At 39.2% G+C, this 19,173-nt stretch overlaps 1 protein-coding gene across 1 annotated transcript in view; it reads right to left on the bottom strand.

Annotated features, from left to right (window-relative positions):
* Positions 1–1,140: 1,140 nt before the first annotated feature.
* HEPH (hephaestin) overlaps positions 1,141–19,173 on the bottom strand; it is a gene marked incomplete at both ends in the record, with an annotated part of 94,869 nt that continues 76,836 nt past the window's right edge. The window contains 6 exons of the mRNA XM_080719215.1: positions 1,141–1,370; positions 4,151–4,195; positions 7,235–7,397; positions 8,336–8,475; positions 11,699–11,924; positions 12,827–12,933. Of these exons, the coding sequence (XP_080575341.1) occupies positions 1,141–1,370; positions 4,151–4,195; positions 7,235–7,397; positions 8,336–8,475; positions 11,699–11,924; positions 12,827–12,933 (911 nt within the window). The remainder of the gene's footprint in view (positions 1,371–4,150; positions 4,196–7,234; positions 7,398–8,335; positions 8,476–11,698; positions 11,925–12,826; positions 12,934–19,173) is intronic.

Here is a 19,173-nt window from a genome sequence, read left to right as displayed (position 1 = left end):
TCAAAGATTTCACAGAGGTACAAACTTGCAGGTGGCAAAGGAATATTGCTATACGGTAGCAGAGGGGATGATTTTATTTTATAAAGAGGTTCCCAAAGCTGAAAATAAACCACTCACATTTCCACATTCAAAAGGGGCCTAGCAGACATATGCTCACCACTCGTTGACCCCTGAATAAGCTTGAGTCTGGTTTCAGCCTTCAGTATCCCCCTCTGACAACTTTTATTTGCATTCAGAAAAATGTTACCACCCATGGGATTTCTCCTTCCCTAGGGTGTTACCCACCACTCTTTGAGGCTTCCTCTGGGACAGCTTCCAAATTACAAACCTGTAGAATCCATAAAGAATAAAGAGATCCATTATATGCCTCCCCGATTGCAGTCTCACCTCCTAGAAACCATAGTGACCATCAAAATCACCAAATTCAATCTTTCTATGTTCAAACAAGTACTGTAATGGATGAGATTTGCTGCCTAAAGCATGGTGGCCTCTCAATAACAGTTCTTTCACAAATGTAAGAACTGGAAGTACTGGCTTAAGAAGGGGCTTCTAGCTCCAAAGGTTGTAGGGATACATGGCAGCAACAAGCCACCTAACTGTTTCTCTAACATAGTCCACTGCCAAGGAGAATCAAAATATAATTTGAATTTTCAATCCCCACCTTACGCCTAAATCCCCTCATGCCTATGTTTTTAATCCTTAGTTTGTTTGTGGGTTACTGCCATGGCTCACCTGGCCTCAGTTCAAAGTGAATTTGCCTAGGTCTTAGAAAGCAAAAGAAACCCAATTAATGTTTTCTTTCTGGATATCCACTTTGTGAGAACAACCAATTTCTAAGAATTTCCAGACCTTCCAAGAGTTGTAGCATGATGTAATCTAGCTGTTGAAATTTGTGGCATAGGATACTCAGGGATTTACCTATTCGCAGGTGCCCAAGTACAGCAAAGAGACTAACCAAAAGTAAGAACATATAATTTCCATGTAAATAAATAAATGAAGAAATACCCGGATAATTTTGATTTCCTCCTTTGCTTCTCCACCACCCATGCCCCTTTTACAGTAGAGTTAGTCCACAGTCTCCTGGGAGTTAGGGAGTACATTCCAAATGTACTTTCTGAAGTCATCTCCAGGCTCCAACTGCTACTGCTTCAGAGACAGAAGCTTGAAGCTATCATCCAGGATGGACCTCCTGTTGCGCCGTAGCTTTCTTTGCCGATGCTGGTACCAGACCACACCACCAAGAGCCAGAGCAACAAGCAGGAGGATGATGCCCATGGCAATCAAAGCAGAAGCCAGAATCTCAACATCCTTTACGGGGACCTCCATGCCAAGCATCCTCACATTGCCTTCTTCAATTTTTCTTAGAATTGCTGTTGAAATGGAGGAAGAAGAAAATGAGTAGCCAGGGATTTAAAGTACTCCAAAATATCAACTTTTATAGTCCTCTCCTGAAGAAACAAGTCCGTGCATAAATAGGTCACCAGACTTTTCTCTATCCTTCAAAATATCAGCTGATAAAGATTCACAGGTTACAGAGAATCTGAAAAATAAGATGTCACAGCTGACATCTTATTTCCTTGAGAATCACCTAGGTCCCAGTCCACCCATAGAAATTGCTAAGACTCAGAATGGGAAATCCTTAATGGATTTCCTCAAATATCTAAAAGCCTGTGATATGGGAGGAGAGAGGGAGAAGTAGATTTGGTCTGCATAGTTCCAGAGGGTAGAACTAGGAGCAATTAAAAAAATTCCAGAAAGAAGATTGACTCAATCATCTAGCTTATCGATGCTCATTTTGACCATTAGAACATGCAGTAGCCTGTCACTGTGCTGCCCAGGCTCTCACCATTGTGGTTCATTCTAAAACTAATGGTACATAGGTCTTTTGAGCTGACATTATTACAACTGAGCTACAAACTAAAGTTCAGAATCTTATGCCAGACATGCTTTTATTTTTGTGGCACCAGGGACTGAACCCACAGTTATTCTACCACCAAACTATACCCCCAGACCTTTTCATTTGGAAACAGGGTCTCACTGAGTTGCTAAGGGTCTCAGTAAATTGCTGAGGCTGGCCTTGAATTTAACAATCTTTCTGTCTCATCTTCTCAAGTACTGGGATTACAGATGCACACCACTTCACCCAGCTTAAGCCAGACATTCTAACCCTCACAATCAAGCTCCAACATACTTTTCTACTGTTACCTGCTATTGTTTAGCCACAGCAAGTCATTGTTCATTCCCCACAATGGGTGATCTTCTTTCAGGATTTTTTCATTGCTCATGATACACCCTTCATTATACACCCTTTACTTGAACATACTCCTCTCTCCAACCCTGCTCATTTTCCCAGTCCCAGCTTAAATGTTAAATGTGACTGTAAAGTTTTCTTCAATTTAGTTGGCCAATTAACAATCCCTTCCACCATGTTCTCAATGTGTCTGTACTCTTTGTACCTCCACAATTACTTACTGTGTGATCTTGGGCAAAGTGACCTAATCTCCCCCTCTCCATCTGAAGCTCACCTTCCTCTTTTATAAAATGGGAATAATGACCAAACCTAACACAGAGGCATACTGTCATGTTTAAGAGAGTTAATAATTGGGAAATATTCAGCATGGCACCTGGTAGATAACAAGTACAATAAATATTAGCTGTTATTATTGCTTGTCCTTTTTGTGCATAGAATCCAGCATTGCAATTATTGTTTCTCTGTCTCATTCCATTTTTAGTCACTGGAAAGTAACAACTACGTGTTATTTGTTTTTGTATCCTTGGTACTTGACACCTGTTTGATGAATGTATAATTGGATGAATGAATGTTCTAACAGAACTGAGAGAAGTTGAAATGTAATGAGTTCAAACAGAAGCTGGAAAACATCCTAGTTCTGAGTTTATATTCTGCCACTTAATCCTCCTGTGACCTTGGACAAATCACTCTCCATTTCTCAGTTTCTCATGTAGATATTTATTGGGGTCTATTAAACAGTTTTAAGAGATTTTTACCCCCATTATAGAATCTTTTTAACAAGTGAGGGCCTATAAGATATATATATATATATATATATATATATATATATATATATATGCATGTATATGTGTATGTACATTTAAATATACTTAAAATATATATGCAGCCAGGTGCAGTATCAGTAATTCCAGTGATTTTGGAAAGCTGAAGCAGAAGGGTCACAGATTGAGGCCAGATTGAACTAATTATTGAGACCCTCTCTCAAAATTAAAATAAATATAAATAAATACAAAGGCTAGGGATACAGCTCAGTGGTTACATACCACTGGGTTCAATCCTCAGTAAAACAAAAAATGTATGTATAAAAACGTGTATGTATTTGTGTGTATGTGCATAAGCTTCTCAAGTTGAAACAGATGTATTCATTCCCACCCACTCAACCTTATCTTACCTCTTCCAACCCCTCCAGGACATACCCTAGTTCTCTGGCTAACAGTTCATGAGATACTTAGGCAGATCATTAGAAATTCTCCAAGCACAGCTAAAATCCTCCAGAGTAAACTTATGGTCTCTGATTTCCCTTTTAACTCACATAACTTTCTATATTTCCCAGTCTAGGGACAAATGGGGTGAAGAATGAAAGTACTATTTGGCTCCAGGCTGTATAGGACAAGAATCTCTATTTTCTTGAAGGGCAGAAATGACTGGTTCTAAAGGTTCGACTGCTTGCTATTCTACAGATGAAGGGGAACGAGACAAGAATAAAAATAGCTGTTGAAAACCGTCTGGTGTTTGTTCTAGTCTCATATTGCCCCTATGGGAATCCACGTCTGTACTACAACTCTTTCATGCCTAACTCAGCAGGACTTAAAATTTTCTTTTCTTTCACACATTAGGTAGGAGACTAATACAGAAACTTCCAACTGGGAACGAGGTTGTTCTCTCCAGCTCTAGAAATTTGGAGTGGGAGCCAGAGGGACTAAACTTGTTGAGGGAAGCTAAATCTTGGTTCCCTGGATTCCGAAATCTTCCAGAAATTTCAGGACAGTAGTGTCATGATACTCATCTTTCAGTCATGTGAGTATTATCCGCTAGATGGGACACACACACACACACACACACACACACACACACACACACACACCATTCTCTACCCAGTCAATGTATCATTCTACCTACCTTTTCCATTCTCTCTTGTGAGGGTAGGGATAGTGCTTAAGTGTTCTGGAAGAAAAAAAACAAGTTAGTTTTCTTATTCTTTCTACCAAACTACAGATTCCTCGTGGGAGACTGGAATTGGTTGGGGGAATTTCCCTGTGGTATATAGTGAGCAAGAAAATGATGAGATCACTGCTTGGCAGTCAACCTTGATATTGGTATGTTGATTACAATGTGAGTGGTGACACAAATACGGGCGAGAGTTTAGGCTGAGAAGACCAAAATATAAGTGATCCCTCTGCCAGTATTCACTTGTTTCTTGGCATTTTCTCTATCCACATTTCCCCATTATTTTTTTATACTGGGGACTGAAATCAGGGGCATGCTACCTCTGAGCTACATTCCCAGATATTTTTTTTATTATTTTTAAACAGGGTCTCAGCCGGGTGTGGTGTTACACACCTGTAATCCCAGTAATTGGGAGTCTGAAACAGAAGAATCACAGGTTAATGGCCAGCCTCAGCAATTTAGCAAGACTCTATTTCAAAACAAAGAAGACCTGGGGGTATATCTCAGAGGTGAAATACCCTGGGTTTAATTCCTAGTGCCAAAAAAAGGAAGGAAGAAAGAGAAAACAAAGAAAAAGGAGAGAAAGAACAAAGGAAAGAAAGAAAGATGATGGATGATAGATGATAGATAGATAGATAGATAGATAGATAGATAGATAGATAGATGATAGATAGAGGATGTTGCTAAGTTGCTGAGGGTCTCACTAACTTTTGTCCACTTATATCTTTAACCAGATTATCTTCCCTTCACTCTCAGCAAATGAATTCACATGCTTCATCACAGAGGAACCAGAGATCATAATATATAAATTCTTTCTCTGGGCCAGGCATGGTGGCACACACTTGTAATCCCAGCACTTGGGAGGCTGAGACAGGAGGATCGCGCAGGTTCGAAGCCAGCCTCAGCTACTGAGTGAGGCTCTCAGCAACTTAGTGAGACCCTGTTTCCAAATAAAGTATAAAAATAAGTCTGAGTGTATAGCCCGGAGGTAGAAAGCCCCTGGGTTCCACCCCCAGTACTACAAAAAAAATTCTCTCTCTGTTAAGCCCCTTCCCCAAATCTATACATTGTTCCATATATTTTCTATCTTCTTTTTTCTTATAATAGAAACATGATGCAGACAATATGAGGTTTTTGTTTGTTTGGGGGTTGTTGTTTCTTTTTGGTGCTGGATAATAACAGGGGAAGAGTTGAGCAAGTAGAGGCCTAACAATGAGAGAATAACAGGTTTATTTGTTTGGGTCTGTGGATTGAACTCAGAGGTATTCTACTTTAGAGTTATATTCTCGGAACTTTTGTTATTTTGAAATAGGGTCTTGCATACCCAACCCTTTTATTTATTTTTAATTTGGAAATAGGTTCTCATAAGTTGCTAAGGATTGCTAAGTTGATGAGGTTGGTCTTGAACCTGAAATCCACCTGTCTCAACCTCCCAAGTATTGGGATTGCAGGTGTGAGCCACCATTCCTAGCTCACATCTGACTGGTTTATAATGTGAAAGTAAACTATAGCTGGGCATGGTGGTGCACGCTTGTAATCACTGCACTTGGGAGGCAGAGACAGGAGGATCGCACAGGTTCAAAGCCAGCCTCATTGGCTTAAGAGACCCTGTTTCCAAATTAAAAAGTATAAAAAATAGGTCTGGGAGTGTAGCCCGGAGGTAAAAGGGCTTCCAGGAACCCCAGTACCACCACCAAAAAAAAAAAGAAAGTAAACTATAAAATCTGTTCTTGGAATTACTTCTAAACATAACCTGTCTCCAATCTTAATGTATCAAGAACATATATAATGATAGTATTTTTTGGTACTGAGGGCTGAACCAGAGACATACTACCTCTAGGTATGTTTTTATTTTTAAATAGTCTTACTAAATTGCTGAGGGTCTTGTTAAGATGCTGAGGGTGGCCTCAAACCTATGATTCCCCCTGTCTCAGACTTCTAAATACTGGGATTACAGATATATGCTATCACATCTGGCTGAGAAAAAAATATTTTTCTATTTTTCATAGCAGCTCTGTCTGGAATACACAGTGATTGAAGGTCAGTATCTGTTTCTTGCCTTTGACTGACAAGAAAGAAAGAACTGCCTTTCACAATCCTCAAAATGCAAATACACTAAAAGTTGGCCATTTGAATTATTTTTCTGCCTAGGCAGGGCGATGCACACCTGTAATCTCAGTACTTTGGAAAGTGAGATAGGAGGATCATAAGCCTGAGGCCAGCTTTGGCAACTTAGCAAGACCCTGTTTCAAAATTAATAAATAATAATAATAATAATAATAATAATAATAATAATAATAGAAAGGGCTGGGGTTGCAGCTCTAAAGTAGAAAGCCCTGGGATTCAATCACCAGTATCACAAAAAAAGAGTTAACTTTCTTCTCTAGGATCTGGGGGTGTGGCTCAACAGCAGAGCACATGCTTAGCATGTACACAGACCTTGGTTCAATCCCAAGCACCACCAAAAAAAGACATATTAGAAATATTTCTTAAAGCAGTCTGTGCTTCTATTGCACTCTAAGAATGAGTTTATATATGAACTTTTTTCAGAGGGTGCAAAGCTACACTAGGCATAGTGTCTTCCAATCAGTTCCAGGATGAGTTCAACAGAAATCAAAATAATTGAGAGAGTTATGAGTTTCATATGGAAATGGAGGATGAGAAGTAATGGTTAGGGGTATCCTAAAGGAGAAATGCTTTATGTTAAACTGGTTCTTCTGGAATCAGAAGAAAAAGTGTGAGAGGTTTCTTGGTACAAGCTGGTTCCTACAGGTTACACACAATTTTATTTTATTTTGTTTTATTTTTGTGATACTGGGGGTGGAACCCAGGGGCTTTCTACCTCCGGGCTATACTCCCAGACCTATTTAATATTTTATTTGGAAACAGGGTCTCTTAAGCCAGCCTCAGCTGGCTTCAAACCTGCGTGATCCTCCTGACTCAGCCTCCCAAGTGCGGGGATTACAAGCATGTGCCACCATGCCCAGCTTACACACGATTTTAGAAGATGGCACATCTTGCAGAATTAAACTTTACCTTTTGGGGACAGGACAGTAAAGAGAGTCTCCATGCCAGAATGCACATGGTCAGTCACGTGACAGTGCAACAGCCATGTCCCAGGGTTGCTGGTCACCATCTCCACAACCTCAAATGTCCCTGGGAATAGGTCCACCACATCTGCCCGGTAGCTCTGACCATTCTGCAATAAAGATTGAGGTAGGAAAGAGGACGTCAAAAGTATAGCAACCATCTCAGAGCTTAGAAAAACTAAATATCAATGGTGGTCCACATCAGGGTCATGGCACTCCAAAATTCTTAGACCAGAAAGCAACTTTAAAAGTCTATTTTATTCATCTTTCCTAGGACCCACCCACACAAACTAAATCAACAGAGGACTCTCTCATCCTATTCTTTCTTAAAGTGTCCCAAATTAAAAGGCAGTTCAGATTCCTTTAGTGGGCTCAAAACTAGTATTTCCATATCTTCCAGCAGTCTTCTTAAGCCTTGACCCCTGAGACAAAGCCATATATTTCTTTCAGAAATTAATTCAACTTATTCTCTGTTATCAGCACTTCTGGACTTCTTATCTCTTCTTTTTTATTGGTACTAGAAATTTAACCCTGGAGCATTCTACCTCTTAGCTACATTCCAAACCCTTATTATTATTATTTTTTATTTTGAAAAAGGGTCTCTCTAAGTTGCTGAGTCTTGCCTCAAACTTGCAATCTTCCTCTCTCACCCTCCCAAGTACTGGGATTACGGGTATTCACCACCACATCCAACTAGTCCTTGCTGTTGCTTTTTAATCAGTGGCATTCAAGGAACTCCGTGTGTGTGTGTATGTGTGTGTGTGTGTGTGTGTGTGTGTGTGTGTGATTTTTTTATTGGTGCATTGTAGTCATACATCTTAATGGAGTACAAGATGGTGGAGGCACACCTACACATATCACCCAATTAGCCCTTACTCAATTCCTGCGCCATTCCTTCCCCCTCTTTCCTTCTTATGTTCAGCTTACTGATTGACTTTGATATGTTTGTTAATGTACATCATGGGATTGCTTTAAACTGAAGAGCTCCTGTACAGCAAGAATCTACTTGTAACTGTCTCTGAGACTCACAACCCTCTTTCCATCTCACCTGATAGAGGAAGCTCTCTGCATGAAAGTGGACAGTGTGTATGTCAATATCTTGGCCCATGGCCAGCATGTACCAGGCCACTCGTTCTCCTTGGTACATTGTAAGACCCCTGAGGTTGGCATAGAGCTTCCCATTGATAGCTGTAAAAGAAGAAAATGTTTATTAACATTTCTGTTTTTGAATTCCCCTTTGCCACTGCCCTAACTTCCTCATATCTAGTCCATGTATCTCCCTCCAATCTATCTTGCACACTGGTTTTATCAGGGTGATCTCTCTAAATAATTTTTCCTGACATTCTGCAGTAGAAAATATTTTCATAGTTTCCTCCTTCTCCAAAGAGTAAGTTTATGGCTGCATAGTCTAATCAATAAGTTCTTCAAAATATAGCTTCAAATGACCTTCTCAGAGTTATCACTCATTACACAATATATTCATCCCAATCAAGGTGATTTCTTCAGCATTCCCCATATTGTCCACACATGTTCTTTGTGACCTTATGTTTCTAAGTTTCCTTCCCCAAAATCCTGCCTGCTGGTATCCATCTTGTCAAAGCCCAGTCAATTCTTCACCTCCCCCAAGAAGGTTCCCTGATCTCCTAACTCCTTTAACCTGTGAGATTCTCCAGTACAATACATATGACTCAATGGAACTTGCCAAAAGTTTTTCTCTAGGTTTGCTATCTTTTAAGTATGGAAGTTTATATCTCCAACTAGACTGTTTACTAGTGAGCAAAAATACAGTACTATAGCTTCCTTGTATTTTTTCACAACAACTAACAGATAACTCAGCCTACAATAAATATTTTCTTTAAAAACATGTCACATTTGTGTAATTAATAATGATATTAATGCATGGGCTTCATCATCACTCTCTTCCCAGGCCAAATCCTATATTCCCCAAATACCAAACTACTTGTTGCTATATTAATTCACACTGGCAAGACTCTGCCTGGAACAATTGCCTCCCACTTCTTATGTTCTCACAGAAGGAAGGTAATTTCTACTTTACTCCTCAAGAGGAGAAATAATGGAAGGAACATTTATAGTCTGCCTCTTTTTCTACCCCCACCAAACTGTGAATTTGACAGAAGGAACTAAACATGCTCAACTCAGCCCCTTCTAGATCTTTTTGCTCTCTGACCAGTCTGAGCACACAAAGGAGTGAAAATTGATTTAGTATTTCATTGTGGGTAAGATTCTTCCGCCGTCAAGAGGGAGGACTATTATTGCCCATTGATGTCAATGACAAAGCAAAAAATCTATTACCAGGGGAGTATCAGCAAGTACACTAAGTTTTAGAATGAAATTCAGTTTTCCAATTAGCTTCCTCAGTAATAAAGTTCACATTTGATCTGAAACATCTCTCTTGCTCAGTTCAGGAATCCATAAGGTAAGGGAAGAATATTATTTATTTGCCGCTTTGGACTCCAACATTATTTATCTCTATACTCTCCAATAGCAGCCCTTGGACATTGCTCAAAAATACCTGATAGATGGATAGGTAGGTGGATTGATACTTGAAGAGTTTGGATAAATGGTCACATAAACAAACAGATGGAAGTGGCCATTAGCCAAACTTCTGCATTAGCAGAACCTAACTGTGCCCCCATTCCCTTTTTGTCATGGGCCATTTGTTTCTGTGATTTGACAGAAACTAAAAAGTTCACTCTGTGAAGTTTGTGAATCATCTGTTCTAATGTGAATCACTCATCTCTCCATCAAGGCGAAATAGCTGAAATCCATGGGACAATGAGATACTACTTTTGAGTTCCATTAGAGTCATTATCAAAGCTGCACCTCATTCTCAGATCAAAGAAATCTTGGACTAGAATAGTTGGGGAGAGATCACTTCATACATTCCACTGCACTTAAGCTCTCACTCTTATTTGAGACTTTTCACTTGTTTTTGAAAAGCTACCCAGATTTCTAGAGCAAAGGAAGGCTTTGATACACAATTTTTCCCAAAAAACCCATTCAAGAATCAAAAAGTTCTTCCTTCCATCTAACATTAAGCCTAGTATGCTCCTTCCTGAGGGCCCCCTCTCCAATTATTTCATAGGTATGTTTGTTTGTGGTCCTCTGGATGGAATCCCAGGCCTGCTTCATATTAGACAAGGACTTAGCTATGACAACAGCCCCAATTATTCCATCTGTAAATTGAAACTTTTTAAAAAAGACAAAAAACAAGCTGTCCTTCATCTGTTTATACTGAGAAAGCAGAACCCAAATTCAAAATGGTAATAAAATCATAGATTGAGAGACTAAACTCACGATTTTAAAATAGCAGCCTTGGGCAGCCAACTCATAGATATGCAGAGGATCATAAATGCCCATCTTTCTTTCTTTGGTATATTAAAATTACTTGTGTCACAAAGAGGAAAACCCCCAGTGAAACAATGGAAGGGATCTAGGGATGGGAGGTGTGGGGGGGGCGATTGGGGGGAGAACTGATGAAGGAAATTATCAGTATTGTGTACCTGGAAGGGGAGGGAGTGGGGTTGGAGCCTGGGTGAAGCCAACCAATTGTCATATGCATATATGTTCCTATCACTCTGAACTTCATTATGATGTGATATTATAATGCACCAGTAAAAAATATATTAAAAACAAGAGCATTGCTTACATAGAGAAAAAAGGAAAGAAAAATGACCTTAGGAAAGCAGGAGAAAGAACAAGAAAGTTATGAAAGGGGGTCAAGGGAGGGAAGAGGGCATGGACAGGGGAAGTATGGGGAAGGTATATAGAAGGAAACAGACCAAATAATGCTATGTACATAAAGAATGTATCACTATAAATCTCAATATCATGAACAATTAAAATGTGCCAACAAATTATTTAAATGGCAAAAAGGTTTTAATTTGGAAACATTAGAAATAATAAATAAATAATTTCCAGGCATGGTGGCACATGCTTGTAATCCCAGTGCTTGGGAGGCTGAGACAGGAGGATCACAAGTTCAAGGAGAGCCTCATCAAGTAGTGAGACTTTCATCAAACCAGGGAAACCCTGTTTCAAAATTTAAAAATAAAACCAGTCTGGGAGTGTAAGTCAGAGGTAAAATGTCCCTGGGTTCAATCCCCAGTACCACACAAAACAATTTAAATTATTTGTGTCACAATGGCAACTTTACAAAGCTAGCCTTCTGTTTTCTGGGCACCTGATCTAATATGGGCCACATATCTTCTTTGTACATATAAATGTACAATAATAGTAAAGAATTTTTCCTAATTTATCTCCATGGCACCCTCCAAGCTTCCCATCTTTTCTAGATATCATGCTCCTGTGGGTAGGGATGGTCCTGTCAGATACCCTCATGCAACCAATGGGACTTTTCAGAAATAGGGGAAGATTGAGTTTTACAGACCATGCATTTTATTGCTCTCCACGAAAGTCTCATCCACTAAGTTAACAAGGCCTGTTTCTTGAGGCCCATAGGTTGCCACATTCTCTTCCAAATACCAAGACTGGTTTTCATCAAAGATCAAAAATAATAAGGCAAATTCCCGGTCCATGTCACTTCGTCTTCCATGGGGCTCCAGGATTCCCTTTCGGCAGATGGCCAAAGGCCCCACCAGGCCACTGTACATGTCCTATAAAGAGGAAAAAAGGAAAAGAGAAAAAGCTGAGGGCATACCTTTGTGGTAATGCACTGCAGGGAGTCAGCTCACAGAGAAGTCCACTGTGCCCTTCAGCACTTCATCATAATAGAAATTTACGATAACTAAATCTACTCTACCATGGTATTTAAAGTTATTCTCACAACCATTTGGGATCCAGGTCAGATGTGGTATCTAATCTGTGCTTTAGCTAGGCTGAGCTCTTCACTGACCTTCACATCCAGTGATGTGAAGCTGAGCATTTTCACCGTCCAATGCCTTTCCATGCTCTTTCTTCTGCCTGCAATGCCTTCTCCTCTGCCACATCCCCCATCTACCTTTCATTGTGATACCTTCTCCAGTTTCCTCTTGCTCAACTAGACCATAGTCTTTGAAGATGGAAAATGTATCTTACATTTGTATCATTCAAAGCACCAAGTAAAATGACCCAAATGCAGCATACAATAAATGGTTGTTGAGGGCTTGCTGTGAATGAGTGGGTAAATAGATATACCCATTTTCCAGATGAGAAAACAGAAGCACAGTGACTTTTCTAAAGTCATTCAAAAGGCAAGTAGTGCTGGGTTCTGGACTAGAATCCCAGTCTACTGACAACCATACTCCTGATTTTTTGAATGAGAACATGTTGCCTTATAGGATCTGAAAAGAAAAGACGAGGAAGGAAATCCTGAAGACAGGTATCTAATGCTGACAATTCCCTTTAGCCCTATTTCTGAAAATTAAACTGAATCCAGCATTTGAAGAATTTTTCTCCTAAAAGATAGGCTTTAGTATCTTAGGGCTGGACTTCTTACTATCCCTTTTGAATTTTTATTTTGGCCAGGCAGTTTGCCCATTTCTGAGACCTACCTCTACACAGAAAATCTTGTCATTACCTTGATGGGATCCACTGCAGAATAATAGATCCAGGATACACAAGCAGAGTCATTGGGCCCTGGACCAGATCTCTCTGGGATGTACCACTGGTAAGTGATCACTTCACCTGTGGAGGATAAGAAGGGACCTCCAGTTGAACTGGGTTAGAAATTTCTCTCAACTTCTAGATCTTCCCAAAAGGCTATAGTGGGTGATTCCCAGAACCTTTAAAATCTTCTCAATTATGTCCATATCTGTCTCCATTTTATTTTTGTGACTTTGCCTTGCTCTCTCCTGGGACATACACAACACTTCTATTCTCCACATCCTTAAATGCTCAAGTCCAATTTTGTAGGAAAGCATACCTGCTACTTTTTTCTATGATAATAATATCCTCTTTTGGGGCTCTGTTTTGATCTGTTTTTCCTACTGATATCTACTAAATGCAACTGTTTCCATGAAGGTCTGACTCTAGCTTTCTTCTCCTTTCTTTCCATACTCTCTCCATGAAGTTTTCAGGTACTTCTATGACATAAAATTTGACCTATATCTTAATAAATCTTAAATACTATTTCTAGTCAGACTTCCTTTTTTACTAAGCTTAGATTGCAAATTTCCAATTGCATATTGGAAATAATTTGCAGATTGTCTTGATAGCATGTCAAACACTGAAATTATTGACTGTTAGTGTAGCTTGGTGGTAGGGCATCTGATTAGTAGTCATGAGACCCTGGTTACAATTCCCAGACCAAAAATAAAAAAAAAAGAAAGAAAAAATAAATTTAAATTGTTATGTTGGCCAGGCGTGGTGGCGCACACTTGTAATCCCCGTGCTTGGGAGGCAGAGACAGGAGGATCGCGCAGGTTCGAAGCCAGCCGCGTGCGCTGGTTTAGGAGACCCTGTTTCCAAATAAAAATATAAAAATAGGTCTGGGAATGTAGCCCGGAAGTAGAAGGGCTTCCAGGAACCCCAGTACCACCAAAAAAAATTTAAATTGTTATGAATGCTCAACCCTCTTTCTAAAACTGTGCCTCCAATGTCTAGAAATAACATCATCATTCTCTTAGTTAGCCAGAATCAAAACATTAATTTTATTTGCCTCTTTACTTTAAACCATTCAACATCCAAACAAATAGTGAATCTGATGGATTCTACATCTACAGTATATTTTATAGTCTTTCTCTCCTCTTTACAATTCCTACTACTCCTGCTCTAGTTTGGACTGTTTTCTCAAACTTGACTATTACAAAATTTTCTAAAAAGTCCCTCTGCCTCCAGCCTTTCCCACTCCAACCCAGCTTTCAATTTCTCCCATATTAATCTCTTTTATAAGCTTTATTGAGCTTGCATGCCATCTAAGTCACCCATTGCTAACTATATTAATTTGATAATTACACATTGTATACTAATACTAAACTATTACACTTTAACTCATAAACAAGCCAGGCATGATATCACATGCCTGTCATTCCAGGTTGTTGGGAAGCTAAGGCAGGAAGATCACAAGTTTGAGGTCACGTGGACAACTTAGCAATACCCTTTGTCAAAAATTAAAAAGTCTAAGCCAGGCATGGTGGTGGATGCTTGTAATCCCAGCATTTGGGTGGCTGAGACTGGAGGATCGCGGTTCGCAGACAGCCTCAGCTACTTAGTGAGGCCCTTTGCAACTCAGTGAGACCCAGCTTCAAAATAAAAAATAAAAAATAGGGCAGGGGGTGTAGCTTGGAGCTCAAATGGCCCTGGGTTCCATCCCCAGACCCGCAAAAAAAAATTAAAGTCTAGGAATATAGCTCAGATGGAAAGCACTTGTCTTACATGCACAAAGTCATGAGCTTGATCCTTAGCGATGCAAAAAATATAGCTATCAACATTATGTACAAGTTTTTGTGGTTTTGTTTTCAATTCTTTTGGGAGTATACCTTCTGGTAAAATCACTGGTTTATACAGTAACTGTATGTTTAACCTTTTCAGGAATTGCCAAACTGCTTTCCAGAGCAGCTATATCATTTTACATTCCCACAAACAGACTATGAGGGTTCTGATTTCTAAGCATCCCCATATAAATTAGTTTTCTTTTTTTTCCTTTTTCTGTCTGTGCTAGTGGGTATTGAACCCAGGGGCATTCTAACTCTGAGATATATCCAGCCCTATTTTATTTTTTTAATTCTGAAACAGGGTCTCATTAAGTTGCTGAGGTCCTTGCTAAGGAGGTGAGGCTGGCCTTGAACCTGCAATGCTACCTCAGCCTCTCAAGTGCTGGGATTATAGGCATGAACTACCACACCAAGCTTTTATTTATTTATTTATTTATTTATTTATTTATTTATTTACTAGGGATTGAACCTAGAGGGTATTCATGAGGCCCTGGATACAATCACAATTTATGTCATAAAGGTGTCTGAAAGCTTCCATGGAGACAGTATGGGAAGGAAAAAGAGGGCTGGAATCAGGCTCTCAAGGAAACAAAGTGATACAAACATACATGTACAGACCTCTGAGCTACACCTGGAGCCGGGTTTTATTTTCTGTTTTGAAACAGGTCTCACTAAACTCCTGAGGTTGACCTTGAACCTGTGATCTTCCTGTCTTAACCTCCCAGCAGCTTTTTGTTCTTAATTTTATTTTATATACTTATTTCCTATAAAGTCTTATCTCATTGCAATTTTGCTTTGTATTTCTCTGATATGTTAAGAATGTTAAATATCTTTTCTTGTATTTATCAGCCTTTTTTTTTTTTGCATTATTGGGGTTGAGCCCAAGGGAATTGTACCTTTGAGCTACATCATCTTCCCTAATTTTATTCTTTCTTTTGAAACAGGGTCTCATAAAGTAGCTGAGACTGGCAGCGATCCAGCAATCCTCCTGACTCAGCTTCCCAAGCCTCCCAAGTACTGGGAATACAACTGTGTGCCACTATGCCTGGCATCAGCCATTTTTAATATCTTCTTTGGAGAAAAGTCTATTCGGATCTTTGGCTCAAGCCAAGTAGGTGGTCCATGCCTATAATCCCAGTACTTGGGAGGCTGAGACAGGATGATTGCAGGTTCAAGGACAGCTTCAGCAAGTAGTGAGACTCTCATCAACCTAGAGAGACTCTGTTTGAAAATAAAAATAAAACTGGGCTGGGGTGTACCTTGAAGGTAGAATGTCCCTGGGTTCAATCCCCAGTATTCCCCCTACTCACACACAATTCTTTGGCTCACTTTTAATTAGATTATTTGTTTTTTGGACAATAAAACAATAAGTTAACTCTCAAAACTTAAAGTAAAAACAAACCACCTAATTGTTAAAAACCAAAAAAAAAAATGAACAGACACTTCAGTATGAATGACAAATAAGCATATAAAAGGTATTCATAATCATATGCCTTTGGGAAAATACATCAAAATCACACTTCTGAATGGAGCTCAGTGGCACACATCGGTAATCCCAGTATTTGGGAGGCTGGGCCAAGAGGATTGCAGATTCAAGGTCAGTGTGAGGTAATTTAGCAAGACCCTTTTTCAAAATACAAAATAAAAAGTGCTGAGGCTGTAGCACAGGGGCAATGTACCCCTGAGCTCGATCCCTAGTACCACAAAAAATAACATTTCTGACACACTGAAGAATTGTTATTAAGTTAAAATATTCCAAAATTCTACTGGACATACACACTAAAAACATACCATGGGTAGACAGAATGTGGGACTCACTATGGAACTGTGATTTAACAAATGACTAAGTTAAAAACACACTGAATTGGTCTTCACAAAATTCCTATGATATAAATATTATAATTATTAATTCCATTTTATAGATAACATGACTGAAGCTAATGGCAATTAAATCAATTTCCAAAGGGTACACATCATAGGTTAAATCTGAACTTAATACATTCCATGTCCAGAATTTGTTTTTATACTTTTATTGTTGTATTATAATTACACAGTATAGTGAAGTTCAAAGTAATAAAAAGAAACATGCATACAGAACTTGGCAAGTTTCCCACTGGATCTCAGCCTGCTCTCTTCCTATACCCATCAGAATGCTAATGATATCTTCATTTATGGACAAAGAATTATTTGAACTGTTTCCTTCATCAGTTCTCTTTTTTCTTCTCCCTACTTCATCCCCCAATCCCCTTCCAATCCCCATTCCGCTCCTACTACCACTCTGTGGAGCCTCTCATTCCTCACCTCTCACTCCCCATCCCACCAGCATATCCATATTCACGTGCACAACGCTCTCCAAACTCTGAAGGAGAAATGTCCCTTCTCCTACTCAAATCTACTTCCATGAAAATTCTTAATTCCACCTCCATTTCTTGTCAGACTCAGGTTCTTTCTTTACCTGGATATTCATTCAACCTCTCCTCTGCTAGTCCTTCTCCCCATTGAAAACATGCTCAAGTCTCATCTTTCTCCTGTGACCCTTAAGTTTCTGCTCTCCTCCACCCTATCTGTTTTTCCTCACAACTAAGCTTTCAAAAAGTTCTGGCCACAGACACTCTACCCATTGCCTCACTTCCTGTTCAAAATCCTCCACAATCTGGTTTCCATTTCTATCACTCCATCATAGTTGTTCTTGTCATGACCTGTGGTGTGGGTTGAATTGTGTCCCCTCCAAAAAAGTTTAAAATATAAGACTTTAACATATAAGTCTTAACACCTAGTACCTCAGAATTTGACCTCATTTGGAGATAGGGTCTTTACAGATGCAATCAATTTTAAATGAGGACATTAGGGTCATTATAAAAAGGGAAATACACTGGGTGCAGTGGTGTGCCTATAATCCCAGTTCTTGGAAGGCTGAGACAAAAAGGATCAAAAGTTAGAGGCCAGTCTTGGCAACTTAGTGAGATCTTCATTGACTTAGAGAAACCCTGTTTCAAAAAAATACAGAATAAAAAAGGGCTGAGGGAGTAGACCAGAGATAGAATGCAACTGGTTTGAAATTCAATATCCCCCAAAATAATAATTTAAAAAGTAAAAATATAAAGGAGAACTGTGTACAGACACACATAGAAGAAAACTGATGTGAAGGGTCAAATGGAAAAGATGGTCTTCCACAATAAAGAGAGCAGCAGGAAATAGATCATTCCCTCCCTGTCTCCAAAAGGAATACAACCCACTAATACCTTGATTTTGGACTTCAAGCCTTCAAATCTTTAAGACAACACATTTCTGATGTTTACAACAGTTTGCAATATTTTCTTATGGTATCTCAACTAATATAGTCTCCAACAACTTCCATAGTATAAGAGTCGATAGACAATTTTGAGCCGTTAGGTGTATGTCCTGACCTCATACCTCAAAGCTTAAACCAAATCAATTTGCTAACACACAGCTGCCCAGAAAATATAAAACTGTTTGACACCCTGATGATATCCCAAGAAATTTCCTTATTTAGTTCTGGATACCCTCTTGTCCTGATCCAGGGATGTTTCTCTACTTCACTTCTGCCTATTATATCTGTTTTCGATTGTGGCTTGGCATGTGTACTTTGGAATATAGCTTTGTCATTGGAATGAATGGAACTTGCAATATCTAACCCCCTCTCATTTTCACTGACGGTCCCAAACCTGAGATCATTCTTTTGCTCTCAGCTACTTTGTTTATTAATTAATTTGTTTGTTATTAATTATTAATTAATTAATAAACTATCCTGTCTCAGCTTCCCAACTACTGGGATTACAAGCGTGCACCACCACACCCAGCTTCAGCTACTTTGTTTAATGTGCTCCACAATTCAGGAATTCTTATATAGGCTTAGAGGCTGCCCGCTATAACATCTATTATCCATGTCCACATTGAGGAAAAGCATCTAAACCTTGTGAGCCAATGAGACATTAGGGGTCTGACTACATTAGAATAACTGTGACAGTTACAGTTTGCTTTTGTCAATAACTTGAAGAAGAATTATAGGAAGTTTCAGTACAGTTTTCTACTGGCTCTTCCCACACTGCACTGCTTTCAGCCTATAAGAGGAACTTCTAGTTTTTATTATCTCAAAACAAATTCCAAAGTCCACCTAGATGAACATTTCCTGGCTACCTAAGGGTAAAAGATGGGGATGGGGATGAGGACAAGATACAAACACTGTCTTTATCCTTTGTAGTTTCTGTTATCTTAGACCACTCTTCCCTTATTAATTTTTTACTAGCACACTGTACTTATACATGATAGAGTCTTAGTGACACATTCATATAAGCACATAACATTATTTGTTTCGTTTTCTTTTTCATACTTCTTCTTGCTCCCCCTTCTTTCCCCCAATCACCTTCTGCTACTGTACTGATCTCTATCTTCTAATTTCCAGGAGATTCCTCTTTCTTTCCTTTGTCTCTATCTTCCACAAATGAGAAAAAAAACCTACAGCCCTTGACTT

The sequence above is a fragment of the Muscardinus avellanarius genome (genome assembly GCF_963383645.1).
Source record: "Muscardinus avellanarius genome assembly, chromosome: X".
Lineage (NCBI taxonomy): Eukaryota > Metazoa > Chordata > Mammalia > Rodentia > Gliridae > Muscardinus > Muscardinus avellanarius.
This window is presented reverse-complemented; position numbering and strand designations above follow the sequence as displayed.